Genomic DNA, 27,629 nt, shown 5'->3' with positions numbered 1-27,629 from the left:
TTTTATAATTTTTATATTTTTTAATAATTTATTCAATTTTATTCTCTGTGCATTGGTATGAAGTTGTCAGAATCCCTGGAACTTGAATTATAGACAGTTGTGAGCTGCCTTGTGAGTGCTGGGAATTGAACCTGGGTCTTTTGGAAGAGCAGACTGTGCTCTTAACCACTGAACCATCTCCCCCCACGCCAATTTCTTTCTCAGCCCATTTGTGTATTTTATATAGGAGGACTACTGATTTTTTTTAATTAATTTTGTATCCAGCCACTTTGCTGAAGGTGTTTATCAGCTATAGGAGTCACCTAATAGGATTTGGGGTCACTTAACTATACTATCATATCATCTGTGAATAGTAAAACTTTGACTTCTTTCTTTCCAATTTGTATCCCCCTGATCTCCTTTAGTTGTCTTATTGCTCTAGCTAGGATTTTAATTCCTGTATTAAAAAGAAATGGTGAGGGTGGGCAGCTTTGTATTGTTTACTGTTTTAGTAGAATTGCTTTTAAGTTTATCTCTATTCATTTGATGTCAACTATGGCTTGCTGTATATTGCCTTTACTATATTTAGGTATGTGCCTTTGAATACCTGAGCCTCCAAGACTTTAAACATGAATGGGTATTGCATTTTATCAAATGATTTTTCAGCAACTAAGGAAATAATAATTTGATTTTTTTTCTTTCAGTTTGTTTATATGATGGATTAAATTAATGGATTTCCACATATTGAACCACCCCTGCATGTCTGGGATGAAGCCTTCTTGGTCATGGTGGATGAGGTATTTGATGTCTTCCTCAATTCGGTTTGCAAGTATTTTACTGAGGTTTTTGTTGTTGTTGTTGTTTTTGTTTTTGTTTTTGCATAAATGTGCATGGGTGAATTTTGTCTGAAATTTTCTTTCTTTGTTGAGTTGTTGTATGTTTTAGGTATCAAGGATACTGGCTTTATAGAATGAATTTGTCACTGTTCCTTCTGTTTTTATTGAGAAAATGTTTGGGGAGTATTGGTACTAGGTCTTCTGTGAATGTCTGGTAAAATTCTGGGCTAAACGATATGCACTTGGGATTTTTTGTTGGTTGGGAGATTTTGATGACTAGGGGCTATAGGACTGTTTGAACTATTTACCTGATCTTGATTTAGCTTTGGTAGGTGAAATCTATCCAGAAATTTGTCCATTTTCTTTAGATTTTCCAGTTTCATGGAGTATAGACCTATGAAGTAAGACCTGATGATTTTTAAAAATTTCCTCAATGTCTGTTGTTAGGTCTCCCTTTTTGTTTCTGATTTTGTTAATTTATATACTTTCACTCTGTTTTTTAATTACTTTGGCTAAGGATTTGTCTATCTTGTTGATTTTTCTCAAACAAACAAACAAACAAAAAAAAACAGTCCTTGGTTTCCTTGATTCTTTGTATTACTCTCTTTGTTTCAAATCTATTGATTTCAGCCATTAGTCTCATTATTTCCTGTTGTCTACTCCTGCTTGGCATGTCTGCTTTCTTCTGTTCTAGAGCTTTCAGGTGTGCTGATAAGTTACAAGTATGGGATCTCTCCAATTTCTTTATGAAGGCACTTAGTGCTATGAACTTTCCTCTTAACACTGCTTCCATTGTGTCCCATAAGTTGGGTATGTTGTGCCTTCATTTTCATTGAATAATGAAAAATGTTTAATTTATTTTTTCCCTAACCCAGTGGTTGTTAAATGGGGAGTTGTTCAGTTTCCATGATTCTATATGCTTTCTTTTGTTGCTATTGTAGTTGAGTTCCACCTGTAATCTATGGTTGTCTGATAAGATTCAGGGGGTTATTTCAATCTCCCTATACCTGGTGAAGCTTGTGTTGTGACCGAGTATATTGTCAATTTTGAAGAAGATTCCATGCGATCATAAGAAGAAGCTATATTCTCTTGTGTTTTGGGGAAATATTTTATAGATATCTGTTAGGTCCATTTAAATCATGACTTCTGTTAGTTTCTTTCTTTTCCCATTTAGTTTCTGTTTTGATGATCTGTCCATTGAGGAGAGTGAGGTTTTGAAGTCTCCCATTATTAGTTTGTGGGATTCAATGTATGATTTCAGCTTTAGTAATTTTTTATGAAAGAGGTTGCCCTTGTATTTGGGGCAGAGATGTTCAGAATTGAGATGTCATCATGCTAGATTTTCCCTTTGATGAGTATGGAGTGTCCCTTTCCATTTCTTTTCATTCGTTTTCATTTAAAGTCTATTTTATAAGATACTAGAATGGCAACTCCAGCTTGATTCTTGGGCCTGTACAGTCGGAAAACCTTTTCCCAGCCCTTTACTCTGAGGTAATCAACAGATGTTTATTGCTGAGGTGTGTTTCCTGTATGGAGCAGAAAGAGGTTGTACAAATTTATATTCCCACCAGCAATGAAGGAGGGTTTCCCTTTCTCCACATTCTCTCCAGCATGTATTGTCACTTAAGCTTTTGATGTTAGCCATTCTGATGGGTGTGAGGTGAAATCTCAGGGTCTTTTTGATTTGCATTTCCCTGATGACTAAGGATGTTGAGCATTTCTTTAAATATTTCTCTGCTATTCGATATTCCTCTACAGAGAATTCTCTGTTTAGCTCTGTAACCCATTTTTTAATTGGAGTACTTGATTTGTTGCTTTTTAACTTCTTGAGTTCTTTATATATTCTGGATATTAGCCCAATGTCAGATATAGGGTTGGTTAAGATCATTTCCCAGTCTGTAGGCTGTTGTTTTGTTCTGACAGTGTCCTTTGCTATATTAAAGCTTTCCAGTTTCATGAGGTCCCAATTTTTGATTGTTGATCTTAAAACCTGTGCTGTTGGTGTCCTATTCAGGAAATTGTCTCATGTGCCAATGAGTTCAAGGCTCTTCCCTACTTTTTCTTCTAACAGATTTAGTGTTTCTGGTTTTAGGTTGAGGTCTTTGATCCACTTAGACTTTAGTTTTCTACAGGGTGAAAATGTGGATCTATTTGCATTTTTCTACATATAGACATCCAACTAGACCAACACCATTTGTTGAAGATGCTGTCTTTTTTTCCACTATATGGTTTTGGCTTCTTTGTAAAAAAAAAAAAAAATCAAATCTCTATAGGTGTGTGGGTTTATTTCTGGATCTTCTGTTTGATTCCATTGATCCAATAGTTTGTTTCTATGCAAGTACCATGCAGTTTTTATTACTACTGCTCTGTAGTACAGCTTGAGATCAGGGATGAAGATGATCTGTTGTACAGGATGGTTTTGGCAATTCTAGGTTTTCTTGTTTTTCCATATGAAATTGAGAATTTTTCTTTCAAGGTCTGTAAAGAATTGTGTTGGTATTTTGATGGGAATTACATGGGAATCTGTAGATTGCTTTTGGCAGGACAGCCATTTTCACTATGTTAATCCTACCGATCCATGAGCTCACAAGGTTTTTCCATCCTCCGATATCTTCTTCAATTTCTTTTTTCAGAGGCTTGAAGATTTTTTCAAACTGGTCTTTCACTTGCTTGGTCAGAGTCATACCAAGATACTTTATGTTATTAGTGGCTATTGTGAAGGGTGTTGTTTCCCTAATATCTTTCTCAGCACTTTTATCTTTGGTATACAGGAGGGCTACTGGTTTTTTTGTTAATTTTGTATCCAGCCACTTTGCTGAAGGTATTTTATCAGCTGAAAGAGTTCTCTGGCTGAATTTTTCAAGTCACTCATGTATACTATCATATCATCTACAAATATTGATACTTTGACTTCTTCCTTTTTGAACTCAATCCTCTTTATCACCTTTAGTTGTCTTATTGCTCAGCTAGGACTTCAAGTACTATGTTGAAGAGATACAGAGAGAGTGGAGAACCTTGCCTTGTCCCTGATTTCAATGTGAATGATTTAAGTTTCTCTCCATTGTGTTTGTTGTTGGCTATAGACTTGCTGTATATTGTCTTTACTATGTTTAGGTATCCCTTGTATCCCTGATCTCTCCAAGACTTTACACATGCATGGTTGTTGGATTTTGTCAAATGCTTTTTTGACATCTAAGGAGATGATCATGGGGGTTTTTCTCCTTTAGTTTGTTTATATGCTGGATTACATTGACAGATTTCTGCATATTGAACCACCACTGCATGCCTGTGAGTAGATGAAGCCTACTTGGTCATGTGCATGATATCTTTTGTGTGTTCTTGGATTCTGTTTGCAAGTATTTTATTGAGTATTTTTGCATCAGTGTTCATAAGAGATAGGTCTAAAGTTCTTTTGTTGTTGTTGTCCTTGGGTCTTTGTGTGGTTTAGGTATCAAGATGACTGTAACTTCATAGAATGAGTTTGGTAATGTTCCTTCTGTTTCTAGTTTGTGGAATAGTTTGAAGAGAATTGGAGTTAGCTCTTCTTTGAAGGTCTGATAGATTTCTGTGCTGAAACCATCTAGCTCTGGGCTTTTTTGGAAGGGAGACTTTTGTTGACTGCTTCTACTTGGGAGATATAGGACTGTATAATCTATTTACCTGATCTTGATTTAATTTTGATAAATAGAATCTATCAAGAAAATTGTTCATTTCATTTGGATTTTCAATTTTGTTTTATATAGGCTTTTGTAGTAAGACCTAATGATTGTTTGGATTTCCTTGGTGTCTGTCATTATGCCCCCATTTTTGTTTCTGATTTTGCTGATTTGGATAGTTTCTCTCTGCCTTTTAGTTAGTTTGACTGAGGATTTGTCTATCTTGTTGATTTTCTCAAAGAACTAGCTCTTGGTCGCATTGATTCTTTGGATTGATTTCTTTGTTTCTAATTCATTGATTTCAGTTCTGAGTTTGATTATTTCCAATCATCTACTTCTTTTGGGTGTGTCGGCTTCTAGGGCTTTTAGGTGTATCATTAAGTTGCTTGTGTGAGATGTCTCAAACTTCTTTCTGGAGGCACTTAGTGCTATGAACTTTCCTCTTAGCACTGTTTTTATTGTGTTCCATAAGTTTAGGTAAGTTGTGCCTTCATTGTCATTGAATTTTAGGAAGACTCTAATTTCTTTCCTGACCAAGCTATCATTGAGTAGAGAGTTGTGTGTATGTAGGCTTTTTGTTATTTCTGTTGTTGAGGTCTAGTTTTAGGTTATGGTGGTCTGATAGGATACAAGGGATTGTTTCAATCTTCTTGTATCTGTTGAGGCTTGCTTGCACCCAACTACATGGTCAATTTTTGAGAAGGTTCCATGAGGTGCTGAAAAGAAGATATACTCTTTTGATTTTGGCTGAAAAGTTCTCTAGACATGTATTAGGTCCATTTGATTTAGGACCTCTGTAAGTGTCTGTTTTTCTGTATTTCACTTCTGTCTAGATGATCTGTCCTTTGGTGAGTCTCCCACTATAAAGGTGTTGGGATTGATGTGTGATTTAAGCTTTAATAATGTTTCATTTACAAATGTAGGTGCTCTTGTTTTTGTAGCATGTTCAGGATTGTGATGGCTTCCTGATGAATTTTCTTTGATGAGAATGAGGTTCCCCTCCTCATCTTTTTTGATTAATTTTGGTTGAAAGTCTATTTTATTAGATATTAGGATAGCTACCCAGATTGTTTTCTGGGTACATTTGCTTGAAAAACATTTTTTCAGCCCTTTCCTCTGAGGTAGTGTTTACCTTTGTTGTAGAGGTGTGTCTCTTGGATGCAGCATAATGTTGGATCCTAACCATTCTGTTAGTCTGTGTCTTTAAATTGGAGAGTTGGGTCCATTGATGTTGATAATAATAATGACCAATGAATGTTAGTTCCTTTTATTGTGAAAATGGTGGTAATATTGTTCCAATGCTTGTTTTCTTTTAATTTTTTGTGAAGTTATCTATATCCTGTGTTTTCTTGCATGTAGTTGTTTTCATTGGATTGGAGTTTTCCTTCTAGTATCTTCTGTAGGGCTGGATTGCTGTGTTGATATTGTTTAAGTTTAGTTTTATGAAATTTTTTTTCTTCATCTATGTTGATTGAAAGCTGTGCTGGGTATAGTAGTCTGTGTGGACATCTGTAGTCTCTTAGAGTCTGCATGACATCTGCCCAGGCCCTTCTGGCTTTCATAGTTTCTGTTGAGAAGTCAGGTGTGATTCTGATAGGTCTGCCTTTATATGTTACTTGACCTTTTTCCCTTGCTGCTTTTAATATTTTTTTGTTTGTTCTGTAAATTTCATGTTTTGACTATTATGTGATGTGAGGAGTTTCTTTTCTGGTCTAGTCTATTTGGTATTCTGTAGGCCTCTTGTATGTTAATGGATATATCTTTCTTTAAGTTGGGAAAATTTTTTTTCTATGATTTTCTTGAAAAATATTTTCTGGACCTTGGAGCCTGGAATCTTCTTTTTCATCTATTCCTTTTATTCTTAGATTTTTGTCTTTTCATGGCATCCTTGATTTCTTGGATGTTTTGCATTTGGAACTTTTCTGATTTTACTTTTTCTTTGAGGAATGTATCAATTTCTGTACGTGTATCTTCAGCACCTGAGATTCTCTCTTCCATCTCTTGTATTCTGTTGATGATGCCTAATTTTGTTTCCTGATCTTTTCCCTAACTTCGCCAGCTCCAGGGTTTTCTCTATTTGTGTTTTCTTTATTGATTCTAGTTCTGTTTTCATGTCTTGCACCATTTCCCTCATCTATTTGAATGTGGATTCCTGTCTTTCCATGATGGCCTCTATTTTTGGAAATTATCTTTTTTAATCTCAAAACCGCTCCTTGAGGGCTTTATTTTCTTAGACCCAGCTTCCCTCTCAGACCTTGCCAGTTCAGATGCTTGAAGCTTTTCTGTCTCTCTCTGGCTCCTGCTTCCAGGGAGAGGTATTTTTTTTTCTGCCTCCCTCACTGGATCCTGACCCCTTCCTCTCAGAAGTTATCGGGTCCACAAATGTTTGCTCCTCAGACTGGCAAGAACTCCTTCTCAAAGGTATTTCTCTTTCTGTCTTGGCTAGAAAAGTCTGCCTCTGAGAAGCTTCCTTGTTAAAGAGGCATTTTTTTGTCTCTACCTAAAGAATATGCCTCTCTGGGGTTAGTATCTAACAATTTTTGGTTTTTTTGCAGCCTGCTGGAGGCCTTGCTGCTTTGCAAGGAGTCTTTCTGATCGAGTCTGTCTGATCAGGAAGTACAGTTGCTTTGTTTTTAAGGAACAGAACTGAAAAACTGCTCTATAGTTTTACTTTCTATGTAAGTTCTTGCTAGATTACTATAAATTCTGCCACATGTTGGTATGCCATTTGTTGTTGAATATTAATATTTATCATTGATTTATCTTTTAGTTAATCAATGGTTATTCCTAAACCAGCTGTATATCCATATCACCACAGAGAGACTAGTATTTATTTAATTAACCTAGAGCACAATGCTGGGCAATAGTTACTCCATCCTAAACCTCCAAGCCTGCATGCTTTCCTACCATTCAGATTTCACCCACTATACTTGCTTTTAGTCATATCTTAGGTCCGGTTCATCTCCCCTTTTGGTTCCAAGTCCTCTCCTGCTGATCTCTGTTCCCACTCGCTTCCTTTTCCTCTCCTCAGGACCAGGATGTCCTACCCTATTCTCTCCATTGCTTAGCATTGTGGCTGGTTGTTTTATTAACAATACAAACTTGACACAGGTGATGCTTAGGATAAGCATCACAATGTAATGTCTGGATTGAAACCAGATAGTGGGGTAGAGAAATCAGCATTTGAATGAACAAGGGTAAATTGTACACATTCCACAGAGCATTATATTAACCTAAGACCTTTCACAAGTGTGAATTTTCTCTCTAAAGATATTTATATTCTCTTTCTATTAAATAATTTTCCACGTTCACCACATTGATGAGGTCTTACTCTCACATGAACTTCTTTGTGGATAATGAGGTTCGACCTTTGACTAGAAGATGTGATGCATTCTCCTTATTCATATGGTGTTTTTGAAGTATGAACTTTTGAATGACCATGGGAGCCACAGCTTGTGTTGAAGTATTTCTTATATATATATTGCACTTGTAATATCTTTCCTTGCTGAAGACAACAACTTTTTGGGAGCTGAAAGCTTTCATAGAATCCCAAGGTGTAATGACTCTTTCATAGTGGAAAAGGCCAGTGAACTCTCAGATGTGTTTTTGGACTTCTCCTGTGTGTGAGTAGCCTATTGCCAGAAAAGTTGAGTTGAGGAGGAAGTGCTTCCCAGCCACTCTGCTAGAAGATGGTGTCTCAGACACCTGGATTCTTCAGCTTTTCAGCAATGAGTCTTTGTTTGCATTGCTTCTGAAGTGATTTCTCAAATGCACAGCTTTTGGTGCTGATGAAAACTGGTTTCCTCCACATCTGTTCCATGCCAACAACCTGAAAGGAAATGCTAGTTAAGTGCCTGATGAATTCTGTAGGAGAGAATATCTCATTGGAAAATGTAGAACTGACAAACTCAAGAACTGAGTTCATAGAACAGTATACAGAATCAGGGATTTAGGTTCTGAGTCAGGATGGTCTTACCTAACAAAATTTGCCTATGAAGATGTAATGGATGAACCCCATGAGTTTAAAAATATAGCCATAGAATACAACACAGGAAGAACAGGGCACACAGCTTGTTCTATTAGAATAACTATCAGCTGGATATTTTTGTCTACTGACATAGTCTGGGCCCAAAGCAATTTGACAACAGAACAGCTGCTCTTCAAGAACTACATTTGTATATAGCAAAGTATAGTGATTGACTCCAAATTGGGAGCATGTGAGAAGCCATGCTTCTTCTGAAACTCTTCAAATTTTCACACTGATTGGCTAAATTGGTTAGAACTTACAACCAGAGAGCCTTTCCACCGATCATCTGTAGCTCCCTGTTATTTCAAGCTTTGCCTTTTATGAGTGTTTTATATAAACAAACCACAGGATAAGGTTCTAGTTTTTTACACTCAGTAGAATGTTTTCATTATGAACACACATGTGGAGTATACATCAGTACTTCACCCCTTTAATTGCTGAGAAATATTCCACTGTATGGATAAATTTGTTTGCTCATCTGTTTATCAGTTAATGAGACAAGAGTTCACTGTATATTACAAGCTGACTTCAAATTCATAGTTTTATTGTGACTACTTCCCAGGTTCTCAGACTACAGGCATATGCCCTCATGCCTGGCTGTATAACGCTGTTATAAACATGGGAAAGTTTTTATGGACATGTATACCTAGGAGTAGACATGCTGGGTCATATAATAACTTAGTGCTTATCTTTCTAGGAGTGCAATTGAACTCAGGGTGGCAATGAATGTGACTCAACACAAAACTGTCAATGTACTTAAACACTAAGATTTTTTGCATGGTATTTTGTTTTGTTTCTTGAGTCTCCAGCATGAACTTTGTACATGACAACATTATGTTGTAAGGTTGAAAGATTGGACCTATATGAAGCTTGCCTTCTCTGTCTTCCCGCAGCTCTTAGCTACTCACAGTTTATTGCATATGTTAACTGGCTATATATCTCCTCCCCTGCTGGCCAAGTTCCCTTATCAGAACTAAGAACCAACAAAAATGGCTGTCTAGTAATCTATTCCTATATTTACTCTGGTATCTTCAGTGTGTCTTTGTGTGTAGAATGGATCTGATAGAAACATTACTTAGAAAGTTTTGTTTAATGAAAATATTTTGCTACCACAGTCTGGAAGCTTCCCCCAAAAGGACAAATATATATTTGTGGTCTTGAGCGAGAGAACAAAATCCTGACAATTTGTCTTTCATTATCAAGGAACTTGGGCTGTTTTTTTATATTCCACTTAAGTTATAATTATGCATGTACTATTACAGCTAAGAAGCAAGAGTTTCTGTATCATATGAATTTATTTTCTGCTATATACTTCTCACATTTCTTTCTCTAGAATATTCTTAAACAAGATTCTCTAGAAGTAGGTTCTGTTCATATTCTCAGTCATCTTTTTATCTCTGCAATTTGGTCTCCACATTGCCTAGCACATGCTACACCTTTCTTTTGTTTTCACAGATTCTCTGCTTTTTCATACTTCTCCATTTTGTCATGACTCTCCACTTTTTCAGTATAATTGGAACTCTCTGATGTATTTTCCTTCAGTAGATTTTTCTCTTCCTTCATTTTCTTCTTCATAATTTTTTCCCGTCTTTTTGTTCTAATAACTGAAATATAAAAATCATATTACTGAGATTGGAGTAAGTGAAGAGTGGAAATGAAGACAAGGGGTCAGAGGAAATTTATAGGAAATAAGGCATTTTCAGAAAATAAATGTTACTTATAAAATAGTGAGGTTTTTAAATTTTATTTTGGTTTGTGTTTGTTTATCTGTGTTTTTGAAACAATATCTTGCTATGCACCCCAGGCGGGCCTTGAATTCACCATCCTCCCTGTTACCACTTCTCAATTGCTGTGATTCTTAATGTGAAACACCACTCTCAGTTGAAATTTGAATTTTAAAATTATTGCATTCTATGTGCAAGCCTTTCAAATATACAATAATAATCCAGTGTAATAAATTGGAAAATATTTCTTATGGATTATGAAGACTGTCAAGTTCAATGGGCATCAACCATCAACTCTGCTCTTAGTCTCTGTCTCTTTCATGTTGGACACATTTAGGATTGTTTAATAGCCAGGCAGTGGTGGCACACACCTTTAATCCCAGTACTCAGGAGGCAGAGGCAGGCGGATCTCTGAGTTTGAGGCCAGCCTGATCTACAGACCGAGTTCTAGGACAGCCAATGTTACACAGAGAAAACATGGAGGAGGAGGAGAAGAAAAAAGGGGAAGGAGGAGAAGGAGAGCAACAATAACAGAACAAGAACAGAAGATCAAGAACAAGAATTAGAAGAAAATGAACAAGAAAAACAAAAAGAACATGAAGGAAAACAAGAATAAGAACATCAAGAACAAGTACAAGAAGAACAAGATCAAGAACAGGAAGAAAAAGAACAAGATCAAAAACATGAAGATCAATAGCAAGAACTAAGCAGAGGATGTCGGTGTATTTGGACCAGACACAGAACTTTACATGTTCTTTTAGAACATATGAGTAAGAACCTGAAAGCTTTTACAAATCAAGCTTATAAATAAAAAATACATGAAGGCATCTCTCATATTCTTGTATCTCAGATACAGTTCTTCCGTTGGGAGGAATATCGCTGTTGTATGGATGGAACCCATTTCCACACCAGTCTGAGGCAACTGAAGTGTCTGCTTATAGATGTTCTAAATGCAGAAATAATATACCAATAATAAGTATTTTAATAAGTATTGGTATTAAAATAAGAAACTTTCAAGGGAAAGTTTCATTCAAAACAAAGTTTGTCTCCTGATCTTTGCCTTAGATTCTTGAAATTGCCCACATTGGAAATCAAGCAACTAGACAGCTCCCACTGATAATCCCTGGAACTTGATGAGATCAGTACATGAACACCCATTTTTTCCTAACTCAGATTCTAATCTCACCACTCACAACCTCGCATCTGACAAGACAAAGCACCTGAGCCAATGAATTTCTCCAGCTCCTCGTTCTCGGAATGTAGCTGAGAAGATTCATCCTGACCTTCATCTTCAGAAGCCTCTTTCTCATCTAAAAGTGGAATCTCGACATTTTCATACAACATCGCAAGCTGCTGTTTTTCCTCAGCTTTTACCAGTCGACTGGAGAAGGATAGAGGTAAATGTAAAGGCAGGTTTTATAGTCAATCATTCTGTCTTTATACTGCAGTTTTTAAAGTTGTATTTTTACATATGGAGTGGGCAGTCAGGTGCCTGTAGTGACCAGGCAGGAAAACATCAGATTCCCTGGATCTGTGGTTACAAGCAGTTGTAAGCTACCCAACTTGGATGCTGGGAACTGAACTTCAGCCCCCTTAACCCCCAATTCATCACTCTATCCAAGGACATGAAAATTTTTTGACTCAACAGGAATTGCTTATACTTGTTGGTAGGTGGAGAACAAAGACAGAAAAATACATTTATGTAAGGTTGGCCCAGCCAATTCATGTCACCAAATACTCTTATAGCCTCAAACCTCAAAACTAAATAACTAGGTATGGATGACATATATAGGCTAGATACAACATTCAAGGAGTTTACAACAAAACCTATTATCTATGCAATATGATACCAAATGTCAAGAAAGCCTCAATGAACAAAATGCCAAGATTTTAAATGGATGTAGAATATTACAGAGCCTCTAATACCCTTTCTTATTTGAGGCTGAGTGGACAGGTTGGTCAGAAAACAAGCCTGAGGACCTGAGTTCAATCCCCAAACCCAAATGAAAAATCAGGTGTGATGGTTCACATTTGTAACCGAAACCTGGGAAGGCAGAGACAGGCAGATTCGTGCAGCTCATTGTCATCTATCTAATCTAATTTGTGAGATCTAGATCCCAGAGAAAGAAAGATCCTGTCTCAAAAAACAAGGTGGATGACACCTGAGGAATTACACCAAGAGTAGACTTTGACCTCCAGCCACATACAACCACATTAGCATTCACACACAGAAAGCTCTTGTTATTTGATAACCTGTGGTTATTTGGGTATTGATATTTTATAACACTACATTGAAATATTATTCTTCCACAGAGAAGGACAATGCAGCCAGTCCTGAAGAGACCTAATAAGCTAGGGTCAGATGGAAGAGGAGGAGGACCTCCCCTATCAGTGGACTTGGAGAGGGGCAGGGAGGAGAAGAGGGAAGGGGTGGTATTGGGAGGGAATGAGGGAGGGGGCTACAGCTGGGATAAAAAATGAATAATATTATTTAAAATATTTAAAAATAATAAAGATTATTATGAAAAAAAGAAAGTTTGTGTTACCATGAAATTAGAGAACTGAGAAGACAGATATGGTAACAAGTTATCCTAATCCCACAGATGCATCTATTTTATGTGTCTAAAAAACTTTGCCTACGATAAGATAAGTTTAGAAAGTTATCTTTTATTCTCACAGTTGTGTGTGTGTGGAAGGGGATTGTCCTAGACCAGGTGCCTATGAATCCTTCCCTGTATCTTATAAAAAGTAATCATATTTGACTGTGTTTATGAACTAGAACTTAATAAAAATAAAAGTTTCTGCACTTGAAAAAATATATCATTCTTCCTGATCAGTGAATTTTTAAACATGCCCTTAGTATTTGCACTTGAGGTAGTGCCTCTTGTCACTGTCTGTCCAGTTCTAAAAGTGTATTTCTGAATAAGCTCTTTGTTTGATGTGGAAATGTGTTTTGGTTTTCCTAACATACTTATATACCGAGTTCTCTGTGACTTGGGTAATGAAGAATAATTTGATGATAAGCTTAATTATATTTTAAAGAGCAGTGATAGAGGGAAAAGCAGAGGGAATGAACATCCTAGACCAGTGGTTCTCAACCTTCATAATTCTGTGAACCTTTAATACAGTTTCTTATGTTATGATGACCCCTAACCATAAGATTATTTTCACTGATACTTCATAACTATAATTTTGCTCCTGTTATGAATCATAATGTAAGCATCTGATATGCAAGATATCTGATATGCAACCTCTGTGAAGGGGTGATCCCAAGGGGATCACAACCCACAAGTTGTGAACCTCTGTCCTAGATACCTGCTGGGATATGAAAAAAAATATTCATTAAATGTAGTAAAGATATCGATTCATAAAAAGTGAGGCACTGGTACCAGAAGCAAATTTTAAGAGTGTTCAAAAACACACAGGAATAAAGATAACTACTTTAATTAAACATTTTCAATAGCTGATATGAATACAAAAAGTCCATAATAAAACCAAATATCTCAAAACAATCAGTATTCTGCATCTTGGTGTATAACTATACTCCCAGCTCAAGGCACTGGCAGAATAATATTAAGTTCTGGGTTAGCAGGGCTAAATTGTGAGACCCTTTTTTAAAAATAACAAAATCCTTCTTATTAGTTAAGTTTCATTATATATATATATTCACTTGCCATGCTCAGGTTGCCATCAAATTTTAAAGAAATTTGTACTTTGGCTGTTTCTGAAAATGTCATAGACTCCTAGCTTGAATCAGAGCCAGAAAATCTGGTCCAAATAACATGATGCCACCTTAGCATAATAATTTCAAAATGACCCTGTCTTTTTTAAAAATCTCCACCCAATGTGATCAAAGTATGTTGTATGAAATTTTCAAAGAACAAAAAAATTTTAATATTTTTTTTTAAAAAAAGAGCTTTATCTCAATATCTAAATTCTAGAAATCAGTCAGTCAGCAAAGTGATTGAGCCTGAGGACCTGAGTTAAATACCAAGGACCCACATAATAAGCCAGAAGTGTTGGTATACACTTAAGCTCAACACTGAGCTTCTGAAACTTTCATTCATTTTGGAAAATGTATAATGACCATAATAATTTAGTAATTAAAAGAAATACCATCCCCATTATTATTATCACCATCTTTTGACACAAAATAATTTCCTTGTGTATTTGCTACCTTATTAAGAATAGACGATGTTATTTGTCGTATACTTACTATATGGAATAGGAGATCATGAGTCCACATATCAGGGCAATGAGCAAAGCTATACTTGAGAGTGAAATTACATGAACAAGACCAGGTCTGCGTGGAATTATTGCTAAAAATAGAAAGAAGTTTGTTACAAAAAAATGAACCAAACACTAAACTGGCAATACTTTTACAAATGGCATCCCTAATTTTGAAAAGTACTAAGGTTAGAGACACCCATTTAGGGCTGAGTGCTCCAAAGTCTCTCACTCTCCTCTGTACATTGTCCAGTTGTGGGTCTCCATGTTAATTCTCATCTATTACAAGCAGCTTCTCTGATGAGGGTTGAGTGATGCTCTGATCTGTGGGTATAGCAATATGACATTTTATTGCTGTTCTTTTAACAGAATAAGAGTAGTAAGAGTAGTAAGTTTTCTTCTAGGGCACATCACCTATCAAGGCTCAGGTCCTTGACCTTGTTAGCAGTGTCAGGCATGGGCTCTATCTCATAGAGTGGGACATAAATCCAATATATATACATATATGTGTCTGTCTGTCTGTCTGTATGTCTGTGTTAGCTGGTTACTCCTATAGTGTTTGTGCCATTATTGCAGCAAATTTTTTTGCAGGTAGGTCACTGTTAGAAGTAGTATTGTAGTTATTGTAGCTGGGTGATTCTGATGATGCAGAAGAGACAGAAAATATTGTAAGAGCCAGAGGTGATGAATGACTCCATGCAAACAAGACTCTTCCAGATACAATAGAGTTGATATACATATGAACTCATAGGAAGTTGTGACAGGTTGCACAAGACCTGCTCAAGTTTAAATCAGACAAAATCTAGGAAATCAGAAGAGGAAGTAGGGACAAAGTCTCACCCCTCTCCAAGAAGTTATTTGCAATTGATACCTGCTGGGAGAGGGAAAATTCCGTCCAATAGAGTGTCACAGTGTACATAAACCATGATCCAAAGCAAGCCCCACACACAGGAGAAGCAAGCCCAAACAAGACAGATTCCATTGGGTTGTTAGGTGTTTCTTGTTTTGCTTGAGAATTTTTTGTCTTATCTCATTTTACTGTTGTTTTTGCTGTTAGTTTTGATTTTCAGTTTTAGTTTTGAGAACTTGGGTTTTTTGGAAAAAGAAAGAATATGAATTAGAGAGGTTGGGAGGACCTGGGAGGAGTTGGGAAGAAAAAAAGACTATGATAAAAATATATTGTATACATTTTTCATTAAAATTAATTTTTTAAAAATTCTAAGGCTAGCTCTCTATATCACATATGCAATCAAAGTCTCTCTTACTCTCTGTCTCCTGCTCTGGATGTCACCGTCTTGCTTCCTCTGTCATTATAGACTTTTCCTTTAGAGCTTTAGGTCTCAGAGATTTTGTGGTATTGTATCACAGCAAGAGAAAATTAATACACATGGTGAAAAAAAGACAAGAGGACTCTTCAAGAAACTGATACTTTCTATCATACCTATTCTGAGCAAATGCACCTCAATATTGCTGGCTTCATTTGAAGGTCTGCCCTGCTACCTGGACCTAGCCAGGATTCAATATTAGAAACTGGAGAAGAGAGGGAAGGAAGCCAAGGAATGAACATATTTTTCTTTCTTTTATTTCTTTCTCCTCTTCTCCTCCTTCTTCATCTTTGTCTTTGTCTTCTTCTTTGTATTATTATTATTAATCATCTTCAAATTAACATCAGTTTTCAAAGGGGTAAAAGTGCTGCCAGGAATTCTAGCACACACTTGTAATTTCAGCACTAAGTAGGCAGAGACAAAGTGATCTCTGTGAGTTCAGAGCTACCTCAGGCTACATAATGAGATCCTGGCTGAAAAGAATATATTAGCGTGAAACTGAACAGCGCAATTTGTGTTCACAAATGGCTGTTCATATGAGCAATGGCTCAACAGGTAAAAGCACTTGCCATAAACCTAACAACCTGAGTTTAAGACCAAGTCATGAAAGCTGTCCTCTGATGTCCATTCATCCACAGGTACCATAAACAGAGATACATAGACATATTTTATTTCATTAATAATGCAATAATTTTAATATTTTTTTACTTCCCCAAACCCCAGACTTCCTGCTTTTGGTCACCTCCTATCTAAGCCCTCATTCTTTTTGTTGTTGTTGTTGTTTTGTTTTGGGTTCTGTCCTTTTTTTTTTTATTAATTACACTTTGTTTACTTTGTATCCCCCTGTAGTTCCCTCCCCACTCCCCTCCCAGTTCCTCCCTTCCTTCTTCTTCTCCACGCATGCCCCTCTCCAAGTCCACTGATAGGGGAAGTCTTCTTTTCCTTCCTTCTGATCCTAGTCTGTTAGGTCTCATCAAGAGTGGCTGCATTGTCTTTCTCTGTGGCCTAGTAAGGCTGCTCTCCCCTCAGGGGGAGGTGATAAAAAAGGATGGACTTCAGAAGAAGGAGAAACAGGGAACAAGTCAGGAGCCTGCCACAGAGAGCCTCTGAAAGGCTCTGCCCTGCAGACTATCCAAGCAGATGTTGAGACTTATGGCCAACCTTTGGGCAGTTTGCAGGGAATCTTATGAAAGAAGTGGGAATAGTAAGATCTGGAGAGGATTGAAGCCCCACAAGGAGAGCAACAGAACCAAAAAATCTGAGCACAGGGGTCTTCCCTGAGACTGATACCCAAACCAAGTAGGATGCATGGGGATAACACAGAACCCCTGCACAGATGAAGACCAATTAACAGTTCAGTCTCCTAATGGGTTCCATAGTAATGGGAACAGGGACTGCCTCTGACATGAACTGATAAGCCCTCATTTTTACACTATGAATGTACTAGTCACTATAGCCACACCCATCATCTACAGATTTACTGACCCATAGCAACCTATAATCTGTAAATAAACTGACTTCTTACACATAGATGTACTAACCATTGCTACTAATTCCTGTCATCTGCCACCTACCGTGTCACCTTGGCTTATGATCACAATGTTGCTTTAATAGTCTCAAGTTGTAAGCTGCTATAATGAAAGAAAACTACAGGACAATTTATAGTGTAATCCCAGATACCTGAACTCCAAGAGTTGTAACTGGGGGCTGCAAAATGTGCTATGAATACATGAGTGGTCTCTGTAGGATCAAGCGTATCCTTTTTCTGTGTTGTGCCTGAAATTTAAAAATAAAAAGTAATTATTTTGTACAGATTAAACAAAAGCAGTTGGTAAAGTATGTATAATGGACAGCCACCTATAAATCCTGACCACTTGAGGTGGTTACTACCCTTCGAGCCTTTGCGGCTACACTTGGTCTTTTCTCATTTCCTGTTGCTCCACTGGCACAGAAAGGAGAGTTTTTCTGAGAGAACTGAAGAATGCCCTGATGTTCAGATCTCAGCATAAACAGTCAGTCAAGCCTATGACAAGATGAGTATAAAGATAATGCTAACTACGTATATTTGGCATGTGGGATCCACTCTACAGGCCTCCCAAACTTTCGGTATGCCTTCAACAGTTTACAATGAAACACTGACGGGGAGAAAAGAACATGGGCTACCAATAGTCTAGTGTTAATAAAAGCTGAAAACTAGCCACTAGCCTGGGCATGTGGGAAGGCCTGAGAGGCATGGGTAAAGACACATTAGCAGGCATTGACTGGAAGGCATTGACTACAGGTTTGAAAGAAACAGGAGGAAAGAGCTCGAGATGATGAGTTTAGAAAATCTGAGGTGAAGTTTGCTACAAATAGGGAATGAGAAACAGGTGGTTTTGTAACAGGGCTGTAGGGCAGAAGCTCCACCCCAGCTCCAAGAAGTTATTCTTGACCATCTAATATGCCATGAAAATGTATGATAAAGAGACAAGCCATGATGAAAAGCAGAGAGAGATTCAAATGGATGCATTAAGAAGTGGAACAAATAATGGATCCAGTGACCTCAAGTTCAATCTGTCAGGCCTCCCTCGGGATCCCCCAGTGATTACAGAGTCATTCCCAATGCTACCAAAACCCTACATCTGACTATTGTAAAAATCAGTGAGCAACAACTCTTCCTTGAGGAATCTTTACCAACACTTGGGAATGCCTTACTTTCCCCTGAGCTCATCTCTTTCTCCTGAATCTATATTAAAATACCCTTAATAAAATATCAATTTTTTCATAACCTGGATATTCCTGAAATGTTCACAGCACCAAAGTATACATATTGATGTGAACTCAGAGTCCCTAAAATTCTAGAACACCAGAGGGAGATCGGAGAACAATGTCTCCATCTGTACCCCAACTCACTGGCACTATCTTAAAATAGTAACAATAGGGCTGAGGACATAGCTTAGTGGTTCATCACCTGAGGCCCAAACCTCAGGAGCACACAAGTACAGTTCTGAAACATCCTGCCCACTTTCAACCTCACAGATGAAAAATGCAATCACTATGATGTTTCAACACGTTTCTCTTATTACGAATGAGTCACACTTCTTCCCATATAAACATCAGCCAAGAGTTCCAGGAGAACAATGATGACTCCAAGCAATTCCATTAGACAACTACTTCCTTCCTCTAGCTATGGAACCTACAGCTGAGAGTTAAACCTCATGGCTCAGCAAACCAGTAGCACTAACTGAAGAAACAGGATAGTATAAAGTACAGATGAGAACACAAGCTTTCTCACAGGCTGACCCTAACCAAGCTTCATGTTTTGGTGGTGATATGAACAAGCAAATGACCTAATCATAGCTATGATTTTAGATTAATGGTATGTTTTAGACTGATCAATACACTTGTATTATTTTCTGTATTTTGATACTTTGATATCTGAGGTCCTTCATGACTGTATATACTTACTACCAGACCAGGACAGTTAACTCCTAAACATAGCAGAATTCATCTTTCACGTGCAAATGAGCCAACCCAAATTCAGTGAGCAAACACCCACCTTTAGTGACCTCCTTTGCAAGCACTTGGATTGCAGACTGCTTTTCAGCTACCCTCATCGCTCCAGAGCACAACTAGGAACAACCCTTGAGCCAACTGAATTATTCAAACTACTCAACAGTAAGGCCTCTTACCTTGCCTTAGCTTTATTTGTGAAAATAAAAACAAAGGCTCCCACACCCTCACTACCTCTCCCTGTCTGTATGCCATACTTCACTAAGTGTCTCTTCTCATTTGCTGTTTGTGAGTATAACATTTTCTTTCTTCATCAATCGAAACAAGAATCACAGGAAAGAAGCCATAATGACAAAGGCTTATTGCCTGATAACTTTCATGGTGTAGAGAAGTTGGAATGCTGTAAATCCAGAGTCAAATTATCTTAGACCATCTTTACCCTTTCAATAGCTATTTATTGCCCTCCTCTGGTGTAAACTGACATCTTTTTTACCATTAGGTAGATCTTTGAAATATACAAACAGACATATCCTTAGTTTCCATGAACCAAAATGCAAAGGATGCCATCAGATAACATCTGAAGACTGTAGCTGAGATTTATCCATCTAGTGATATTTCCATTAATGTATTTGAAAAGTGTCCTGATTATCTTTGTTCTATGACTGTAAAAAGTTCATTAGACTGTTACCACACTGGACCATAAAATTTGAGGTAACCTGAATCTCTGTTCTCAGGATACAGATACTCATATTTGGCTATAGAATAAGATATGTTATGCTCTTTGTGATGAGCATTGTGGTTTTTTTCCCATTGTTTCATTTCCATATCTGCATCCCCCACATACCTGATTCAACCAAATCCCAGGCACATTGTAAAATAAGAGAGCTGAGTCCAAGTATATATCTCATTCCTCATCTATGAAAGCTTCTTTCTGAAGCAGATGAGGGCTATTACAGAGATCTACAACAAGTCAAACTACAAAGATTAAGTGACTATGGGCCATCCAATATGAACTGGTATATATACAATGCAACAACTACATATAAGACTCAGAGAACATCTGAGAAGATGAGGCAGAAAAATAGTAAGAGCCAAAAAACCAAGATGTTGCTAGGATATGGCATCTTCTAGACATGAGAGGGAAGCTATATCCACAAAGTCTCAACAATATGGTCACCTAAACAAATCTTGCAAAACGACAATGTCAGTTGACATACCAACCTGGAATGGAGAAATTTCATAAATCCCAGCCCATAATCCTGAAGAACTGCAGGCAATCGATGGCTGTGGAGATAGGTAGAATCTGAATTCTCCAAGGACCAACCCCCTTATTATTGGCTATCCAATCCCAAGTGGTCAACCTTAGACAACTGTGCATATGTGTAGCACTAATGGACTCAGTAGGGTATGTGCATGTGTGTATGTATGTAAACAATAATTTAAAAAGAAGTGAATTTTATAGGGAGTGCTAGCGAGATGTGGGAAGAATTGGAGAGGAGGAGGATGGAAATGATGTAAATACAGTACTCATGTAGGAAATTCTCAAAAACTGAGAATTATACATTAAAAAATATAAAACAAGAATGCTGAGGGAAGAATCTACTCCTGACAGGCGTTTAACAGATGTGAAAAGACCCAGAAGAAACATCTAACATGGGAAGAACAGCAAGGCAGAAAGGTGGCCTTTTGTTTAAAGAGGACTCTGCAACAAGCAGTTTGGGGAAAGCTCCAAGCAGAAAAGCCAAAAGTAAAGAAGTTCTGGAAAGTCAGAACCAGGAGTGCATGGCCTGGTTTCAGATTCTGCCTCACCCCCCCAAAAAAAAGGTGGAGCACTCTGCCTGTGCTCTCTGTGGCATACAACCTCTCTGCTAACCCCTAAGTGAGGACCTAGGTCACCATCACAAACCCAGCTATTCAAAGGGAATAGCTTTATCTAATGTGCACTAAGGTGCTGTCTAGACCATGATGGTACACATGCTGGGACCCTCCAGAGCCCCACATAGTATTAGCCTTGGGAATGTCTATGGATCCCACAAAATAAGTTCCTATCAAATGTTTGTCTAACTCATCTGTGAACTTCACTACTAATAAATACTCAAGACATATTTACACATACACACAACACACATATACACCACACCCATACATAACACACACATACCATATATTCACCACATGCATACCACAAACACACACACATACATAACACACACACCACAAACACATACATACACACCACACACATATACCAAACACTTTCACATATATACCACACATACAAACATCACACATACACATGGATACCACACACAAAATACACCACATATGTACCACGCACGCACAACATACCACACACACTGCACACACTACACCACATATGCATACCATATATATACACATACACACCACACACAAACAATATACCACATATACAACACACACACACACAACCACCACCACGCATCTGGGTCTGATCCTCACCTCACAAGCTAAGCAATGACTTACTTGGAAGTCCTGAGTGTTCTGGTCCAGGTATTGCAAGGTTGTTTCTGGGTTGTTCCATAGGAGCTTTTGGTGTTTGTAACTGGGTGCTTCCTTGAAAAGAAAACTTGTAGAAGTGAAATGTAATTAACTTCTTTTTACTTCCCTGGACAAAGTCTTTATTCCCCCTCAAGTAAGAAAGGCCATGATGAAGTTACCTGGTGAGCTTGTTGTTAACTCAGCTGCATAAGGCAAACAGACAGGAAGTAGGTATTCCAATAAAAACCAAAATAAAAACATAGAAAAGCTCTGAACCTTATCCATCACTCTAAAATTATAAGTTCTTTTTCAAACAAAAGAAAGAAATACTGATCTGACTGCCCAGCATCTGGAGCAGTGGAATGTTTGGGTTCTGATTTAGAGCCCACAGTGTGAGGTCAGTTTACCCTACTGCCCTGAAATTCCTTCTCAGAACTGGGGCAGTCAAGGAGACTGAAATAAGTAAGATGTCCTAGCATGAGACAGACAAGAATGAGACCAGTTCCAGCCTTTAGGGAAAGGGCAGATTAGGCAGAAGGCAGGCAGGAATCTTGATTCAGTGTGATACATCAGAAGAAAGTGACAGAAGCTAACTGCAGACATACATGTGTAATTCCAGCACTTAGTGGGTACAGCAGTTTGAGGTCATCTTTAGCTATATAACAAGTTAGAGAGTTCAAGGCCAGCCTGGGTTACATGAAAACTTGTCCCTCAAAAAATCACAACAATAAAACCAAGAAGGCTACACAGAAAGCAGAAGCATTATAATGTAGTCCATGATCAGTTTGTTTTGTTTTTCTTTCTCTGGATTCTAAATCTTATTTTAATTCTTTCACAATTTCTTATTTTTAAATATATATATATATATGTATATATATATATATATATAAAACATACATAAACACACAAATATATACCTTTATCATAATTATTCTGCCACCCTTTTTAAGCTTATTTTAATACATTTTGTTTCAAACTTATTAATTCATTTCTATGATTTCTGAAGTTTTTTGTACTTTTATTTTAAATTGTATAGTTCAAAAAAAGGTTTTTTTTATTTATTTAAGGGGAAATAGAGGAAGGGGAGGGAAATGTGAGGGTGGGACTGGGAGAAGAGGGAGGGGGCTGGGATCAGGCTATAAAATGATTTTAATCCATTTTTAGACTAAAATAAAATTACATCATTTCCCTCTTTCCTTTCTTCCCTCCAGCTCTTCCCATGTTCTTCCACCTCAAATTGATAACCTAATTTCTTATTATTGTTATATATTTATGTACAGATATGTTGACATACATATAGATGATAATGATGATGATTAGATAGATGATAGGTAGACAGATGCTGATGATAGATAGAGATAAATATACAGATGGGAGAGAGAGAGAGAGAGATGAGATACAGGCACAACCTGCTGAGAGATAGAGATACAGGCACAACCTGCTGAGTCTATTTTTGTGTCATACTGCAGAGCTGACCCCATTGTATTAGATAACTGTAGGGAGAGGAGAAAGCCTTGAGTTACTGAAGTCCTGAATAAATGTATGATGTAGACATAGCATGGCTGTTTCAAGGACCTCAGAACTTTAGACCTATTGACAAACAGGCAAGATCACCAACACACAAACACAGGCAGGTGAGACTCAGGGACACAGCAAATATTGACAGTGTATGCAGAAAATGTCCACCAAAGCTTTCTTAACCCTGATATTTATGATCTGAAGATTGGTCCCTCACAGAGATTACTCCGACCAAAATCAGATGTATCTGTCACCTTGAACCATACATGTAATATAACCCTGCCACCTTACCTGTATATGTTAGCCCTGCCTCCCATACCTCAGCTGTATGCAATAACTCCACCTCTCAGTTCAATGCTACATAAGCACAGTTAGTTCCCAGGGTGCTGCTATTTCTCCAGGGAAGAACCCAAACCACCTAATTCCAGCTTTTCTGTGTGTCCCTATATCTGTCTGTTTTGTTTTGTTTTTTTCTCACTGATCCCAGCCAGGTCTGAGTTATCTCTGGTTAGTTCTCCTTCTTGCAACAGTCATCAATTACCTATAGTTTTTTATATCTGGATAGGATCCTGTGAGATTTTCTCTCTTCTATGCTGGCATGTCTATTTCAGGTCTTGTTTATCTCTCTAAGAGAGATGGCCTCACAGCAAAATCCCTGGTATTCTGCCTCTTACAAGTTCTCTGCTTCCATTTCTGTGATGTTTCCTGAACAACAGATGCAGGAATTGTGGTGTAGATGCGTTCATTAAGGCTAGACTATCCACCATCTGTTGATCTCTGCAGTGTCATGATCTCTTTTTGCTGTAAAAAAAAAACCAAAAAAAAAAAAACTTCTTTGATGAGAAGTTACAAGTACAATTATCTGTGAGTGTAAGGTTAATATTTAGAATGTAGTTAGGAATTATGCTGACCTAGCAAAATGGGAGTAGTATATCTACTCACTAGCCACACTGGCCACAGGTTAAGAGTCTAGTACCTGACATGTTTTCCTTGCTCTTGAGTGGCCCTTAAGTTCAATTAAACATCTGTTGGTTGCTACCAACATGTAAGTGCTTCTATTACACCTTAATGGATATCTTGCCATGTTAATCACGGTTATGGTTCATAGGTGTCACAGCCAGTCAGGACTATAGTCTCCTTCCCTTGCAGCCTGCATAAGACTTTCTGAAACTATGGAAGACTAGACATCAGGAAAGACAGCTTTTGGGTTAGATACAGCTTGAATCCTTCAGGTCTTGTGTTCTAAGTGTGCAATGTCTTCAGCAATAAGCACTTACAAGGGAGGTCAGGGCAGGACCTCAAGGCAATAAAAGGAGCAGAAGGGGAGAACTCATGGGTCTTGACGTAATGAGTTCAGGCTGCACAAGCCTAGTCAAGAACTCTGCAAAATTGGGGCTGAAGCTCAGTGGTAGAACATTTGCCAATATAGAGGTCCTGAGTTTGATCTAGAACCACAAAAGAAAAAAATATATACTTATGCTATGGTATGCCACCAAATACATCGTGATAGCTATTATGCAGGCCAAAGGGGTGTATGGCTAACAAGTTCCCAACTACAAAGTTCACACCCTGGCATGGTATTGGGGAAGAGAAACAACAATAAAGAACCAAAAATAAAGGGTATGTTATATGGTGGCTTCTGCTATGAAGCAATTTTTAAGCATGGCAATGAGTTGAATGGGAACTGGCAGAAATATCAGAGAGGTTTGGTAAATAACCGAGGAGCTGGGGTTCAAATGAGAAGTAGAAAGGAGCAGCCCCATCAAGTGTCAGGTCACTCAGAGTGAAAGTATATTCACCCTTCACTGCCTCCTGCATTTTCATGTTTTGAAGGATATTCCTTTTTTTCCTAAAGAATCATCTCAGTTTATTTTGGTGCCATATTCATGGTGGTTCACCTGGATATTTCATCTTCATTTCCAAAAAGATATTCTTTTCAAGGCAGAATTTTCCATTTGAGATTCTCCTGCCTCAACCTTCTGGAAGAGTAGAATTATAGCATATCTGAAAACTCTTAAGGACATTCCCAGTGACTAAAGAATGATTAGTTGAGACTGTAGTGATGGCTCAGAAATTAAGAACATTTGCTGTTCTTCCTGAGGTTTGGTGCCCAGCTTCCTTGTGGTGGCTTACAACCACCCATAATTCCAGATCCTGAGTACCAGAGTATATGGAACCTTCTGACACAAATGTAATGCACATACAAAGGTAAAATAAATGAATCTTTTAAAACATTATTCTCAAATTACATGTATCACTAACAAATCATTAATGATATTTACTTTCAGCACTTGCACGGGGGGGAGGGGTTCTTTTGGAAGTACTTACACTGGGAATTGAACCCAAGGGCCTCATACAAGCTAACATATGGTCAATGAGTCCCCAGCCCTCTCGTTTTTTGTTTAGTGTGTATGTTTGTGTATATATGTGTGTGTAAGTCTGAGTACATGTATTATGCACATGAATATAGAATCCACTACACTCACAACTTTGGTTTTAATAGAAAAAAAAAGTTTGTTGAGTACATTGCAAAAAGGCAGCAGGCCTGGGGAGTAACTACAGTATCCCCTTCAGCCTCCATCTTATTACATAATACAAGGGTCTCTCACTGAGCCTAGAAATTGCAAATTTGAGTACACTGGCCGGCCAGCAGACCATAGGGAACCTCCTATCTCCATTCCAAGTTCTTGGATTATATCCACAAATTGTTGCACCCGGATTTGCACTTAGGTTCTGGTATCAGAACTCACATCTTCATGCTTGTGCAGCAAGCACTTTACTGACTGAGTCATCTCTGTATGTCTCCCTTCTTGGATTTCTTGAGACAGTCTTACTGTCACACTGCCCATGAACTAACTCAGTAGCATATCTAGTCCTGAAACTTGTAATCCTCCTGACTTGGGAACCCAAATGGCTGAGATTACAGGCCTGTGATACCAGGTTTAGCTACTTTCAGGACTTTTAAACATGATTCCATTGCCTCTGACCACCATCCTTTCTCCCGGAGTTAACTGTTAGTCAAATCATTGTCACTTTTCATGTGTCTTTTTTTCCATTGTGGTTTGATTGCTGTGGTTCATGATGCAACTTTGAGTCATTGCTCTCTACAGTTGGTTTACTGTCTATAATCATCTTGAAGAAATTTACAATCATCAAGTGTTGTGGGACATTCATCATTGGATGATGAGGAACACATCTTTATATACTGAGGCTTAAGTGTTCTCTTCAGAGCCCCTTTGTTTTGAGGACAACTTAAGCCTGTTAAGGGGTCAACCTCAAAGTTATTATCATTGCTTTCACATGATTCTTAATCTCAAAGACATGAAACACTCCCTTTTCTAAATTTCTGCCCCCATTAATGTCATGTGTAGCAAGCTACTACTTCACCAGTTCTGCCAACCCCTCCTTTCTACCCTACCCAGACATCCTACAGAATCTCATCTTTCTCCATGTGAGCTCTTCTTTCCTGTCCCTAGTGCTGTATCATTAATCTACACTGCTCATCTTATTTCCCTTCAGAGAATTCATCACTTTCTTTTTTTTTAATTTGTATGTATCTGCACATATTTGGAGGTCAGAAGACAACTTGTGCAAGTCAACTCTCTTCTTCTATCATACTGATCCCAGATACTGAACTTAGCTCATCAGGCTCAGTGGCAAGCACCTTTACCTGTTGAGCCTAGTATTAGCCCATCAGTCAACTTTTTTTTTTACATTGAATATTACCTTCACCAAGTTTTAAATGGTGAGAGTGATGTTTAATGACAACTATATTCCATGTCTCACAATGTCTACACCTAGTAGGTGATCTGGCTCAGCTGAGTGGATGAGAGCAACAAAACTTATCTGTCCCTCCACAGTGAGAAAAAATTACATCTTCCTTGTGAAGCATTTCTGGTAAAAATACTTCTCAGTCTAGCTAGAGTGACTGGAGGGAAAGCAGTCACCGATGGAGTTCAGTAGGGAAGGATGCAAAGGTGAGGCTGGGAGACTGAAACTCCACAAGGAATCGTCCCCAGTGTGAGCTGTGTCCAAAAAGTGTCAAGTTCCCAAAGCCTGGGACAAAACTCAACCCTCCCAGCCCATTTGTTAATCATTCTCTTTTGCTTCAAGGACTTTCATCTCATTCTGTCCCTAACTTTCTCTTTCTTCTCCTTAGGCTCACCTCATTTTTGCTTAGCATCCAATAAGAGTCAAATGTTCAGCTTTTTGTCAAATGACACCTTGAGTCTCAAGTGACCATGGACTAAAACCATCAGCCATATTTCTTCCTTTTCCTTGGATATTTTGTCACAGCAATGGGAAACTAAACACAACAGTCAATA

The 27,629-nt window shown here is 37.9% G+C and overlaps 1 protein-coding gene across 1 annotated transcript; it reads right to left on the bottom strand.

Annotated features, from left to right (window-relative positions):
• Positions 1-9,569: 9,569 nt before the first annotated feature.
• C6H19orf18 (chromosome 6 C19orf18 homolog) lies at positions 9,570-22,461 on the bottom strand. The gene is made up of 6 exons (XM_021664719.2): positions 21,966-22,461; positions 21,772-21,861; positions 17,455-17,550; positions 14,439-14,541; positions 11,443-11,603; positions 9,570-10,102 (listed from the first exon to the last, which is right to left on the bottom strand). The coding sequence occupies exons 1-6, from the start codon at positions 22,069-22,071 to the stop codon at positions 9,948-9,950; spliced, it is 711 nt and encodes a 236-aa protein (XP_021520394.1). The 5' UTR covers positions 22,072-22,461; the 3' UTR covers positions 9,570-9,947.
• Between the last annotated feature and the right edge of the window lie 5,168 nt (positions 22,462-27,629).

This window comes from Meriones unguiculatus, chromosome 6, assembly GCF_030254825.1.
Source record: "Meriones unguiculatus strain TT.TT164.6M chromosome 6, Bangor_MerUng_6.1, whole genome shotgun sequence".
Lineage (NCBI taxonomy): Eukaryota > Metazoa > Chordata > Mammalia > Rodentia > Muridae > Meriones > Meriones unguiculatus.
The sequence above is the reverse complement of the archived record's forward strand: the minus strand, read 5'-3'. Positions and strand labels throughout refer to the sequence as shown.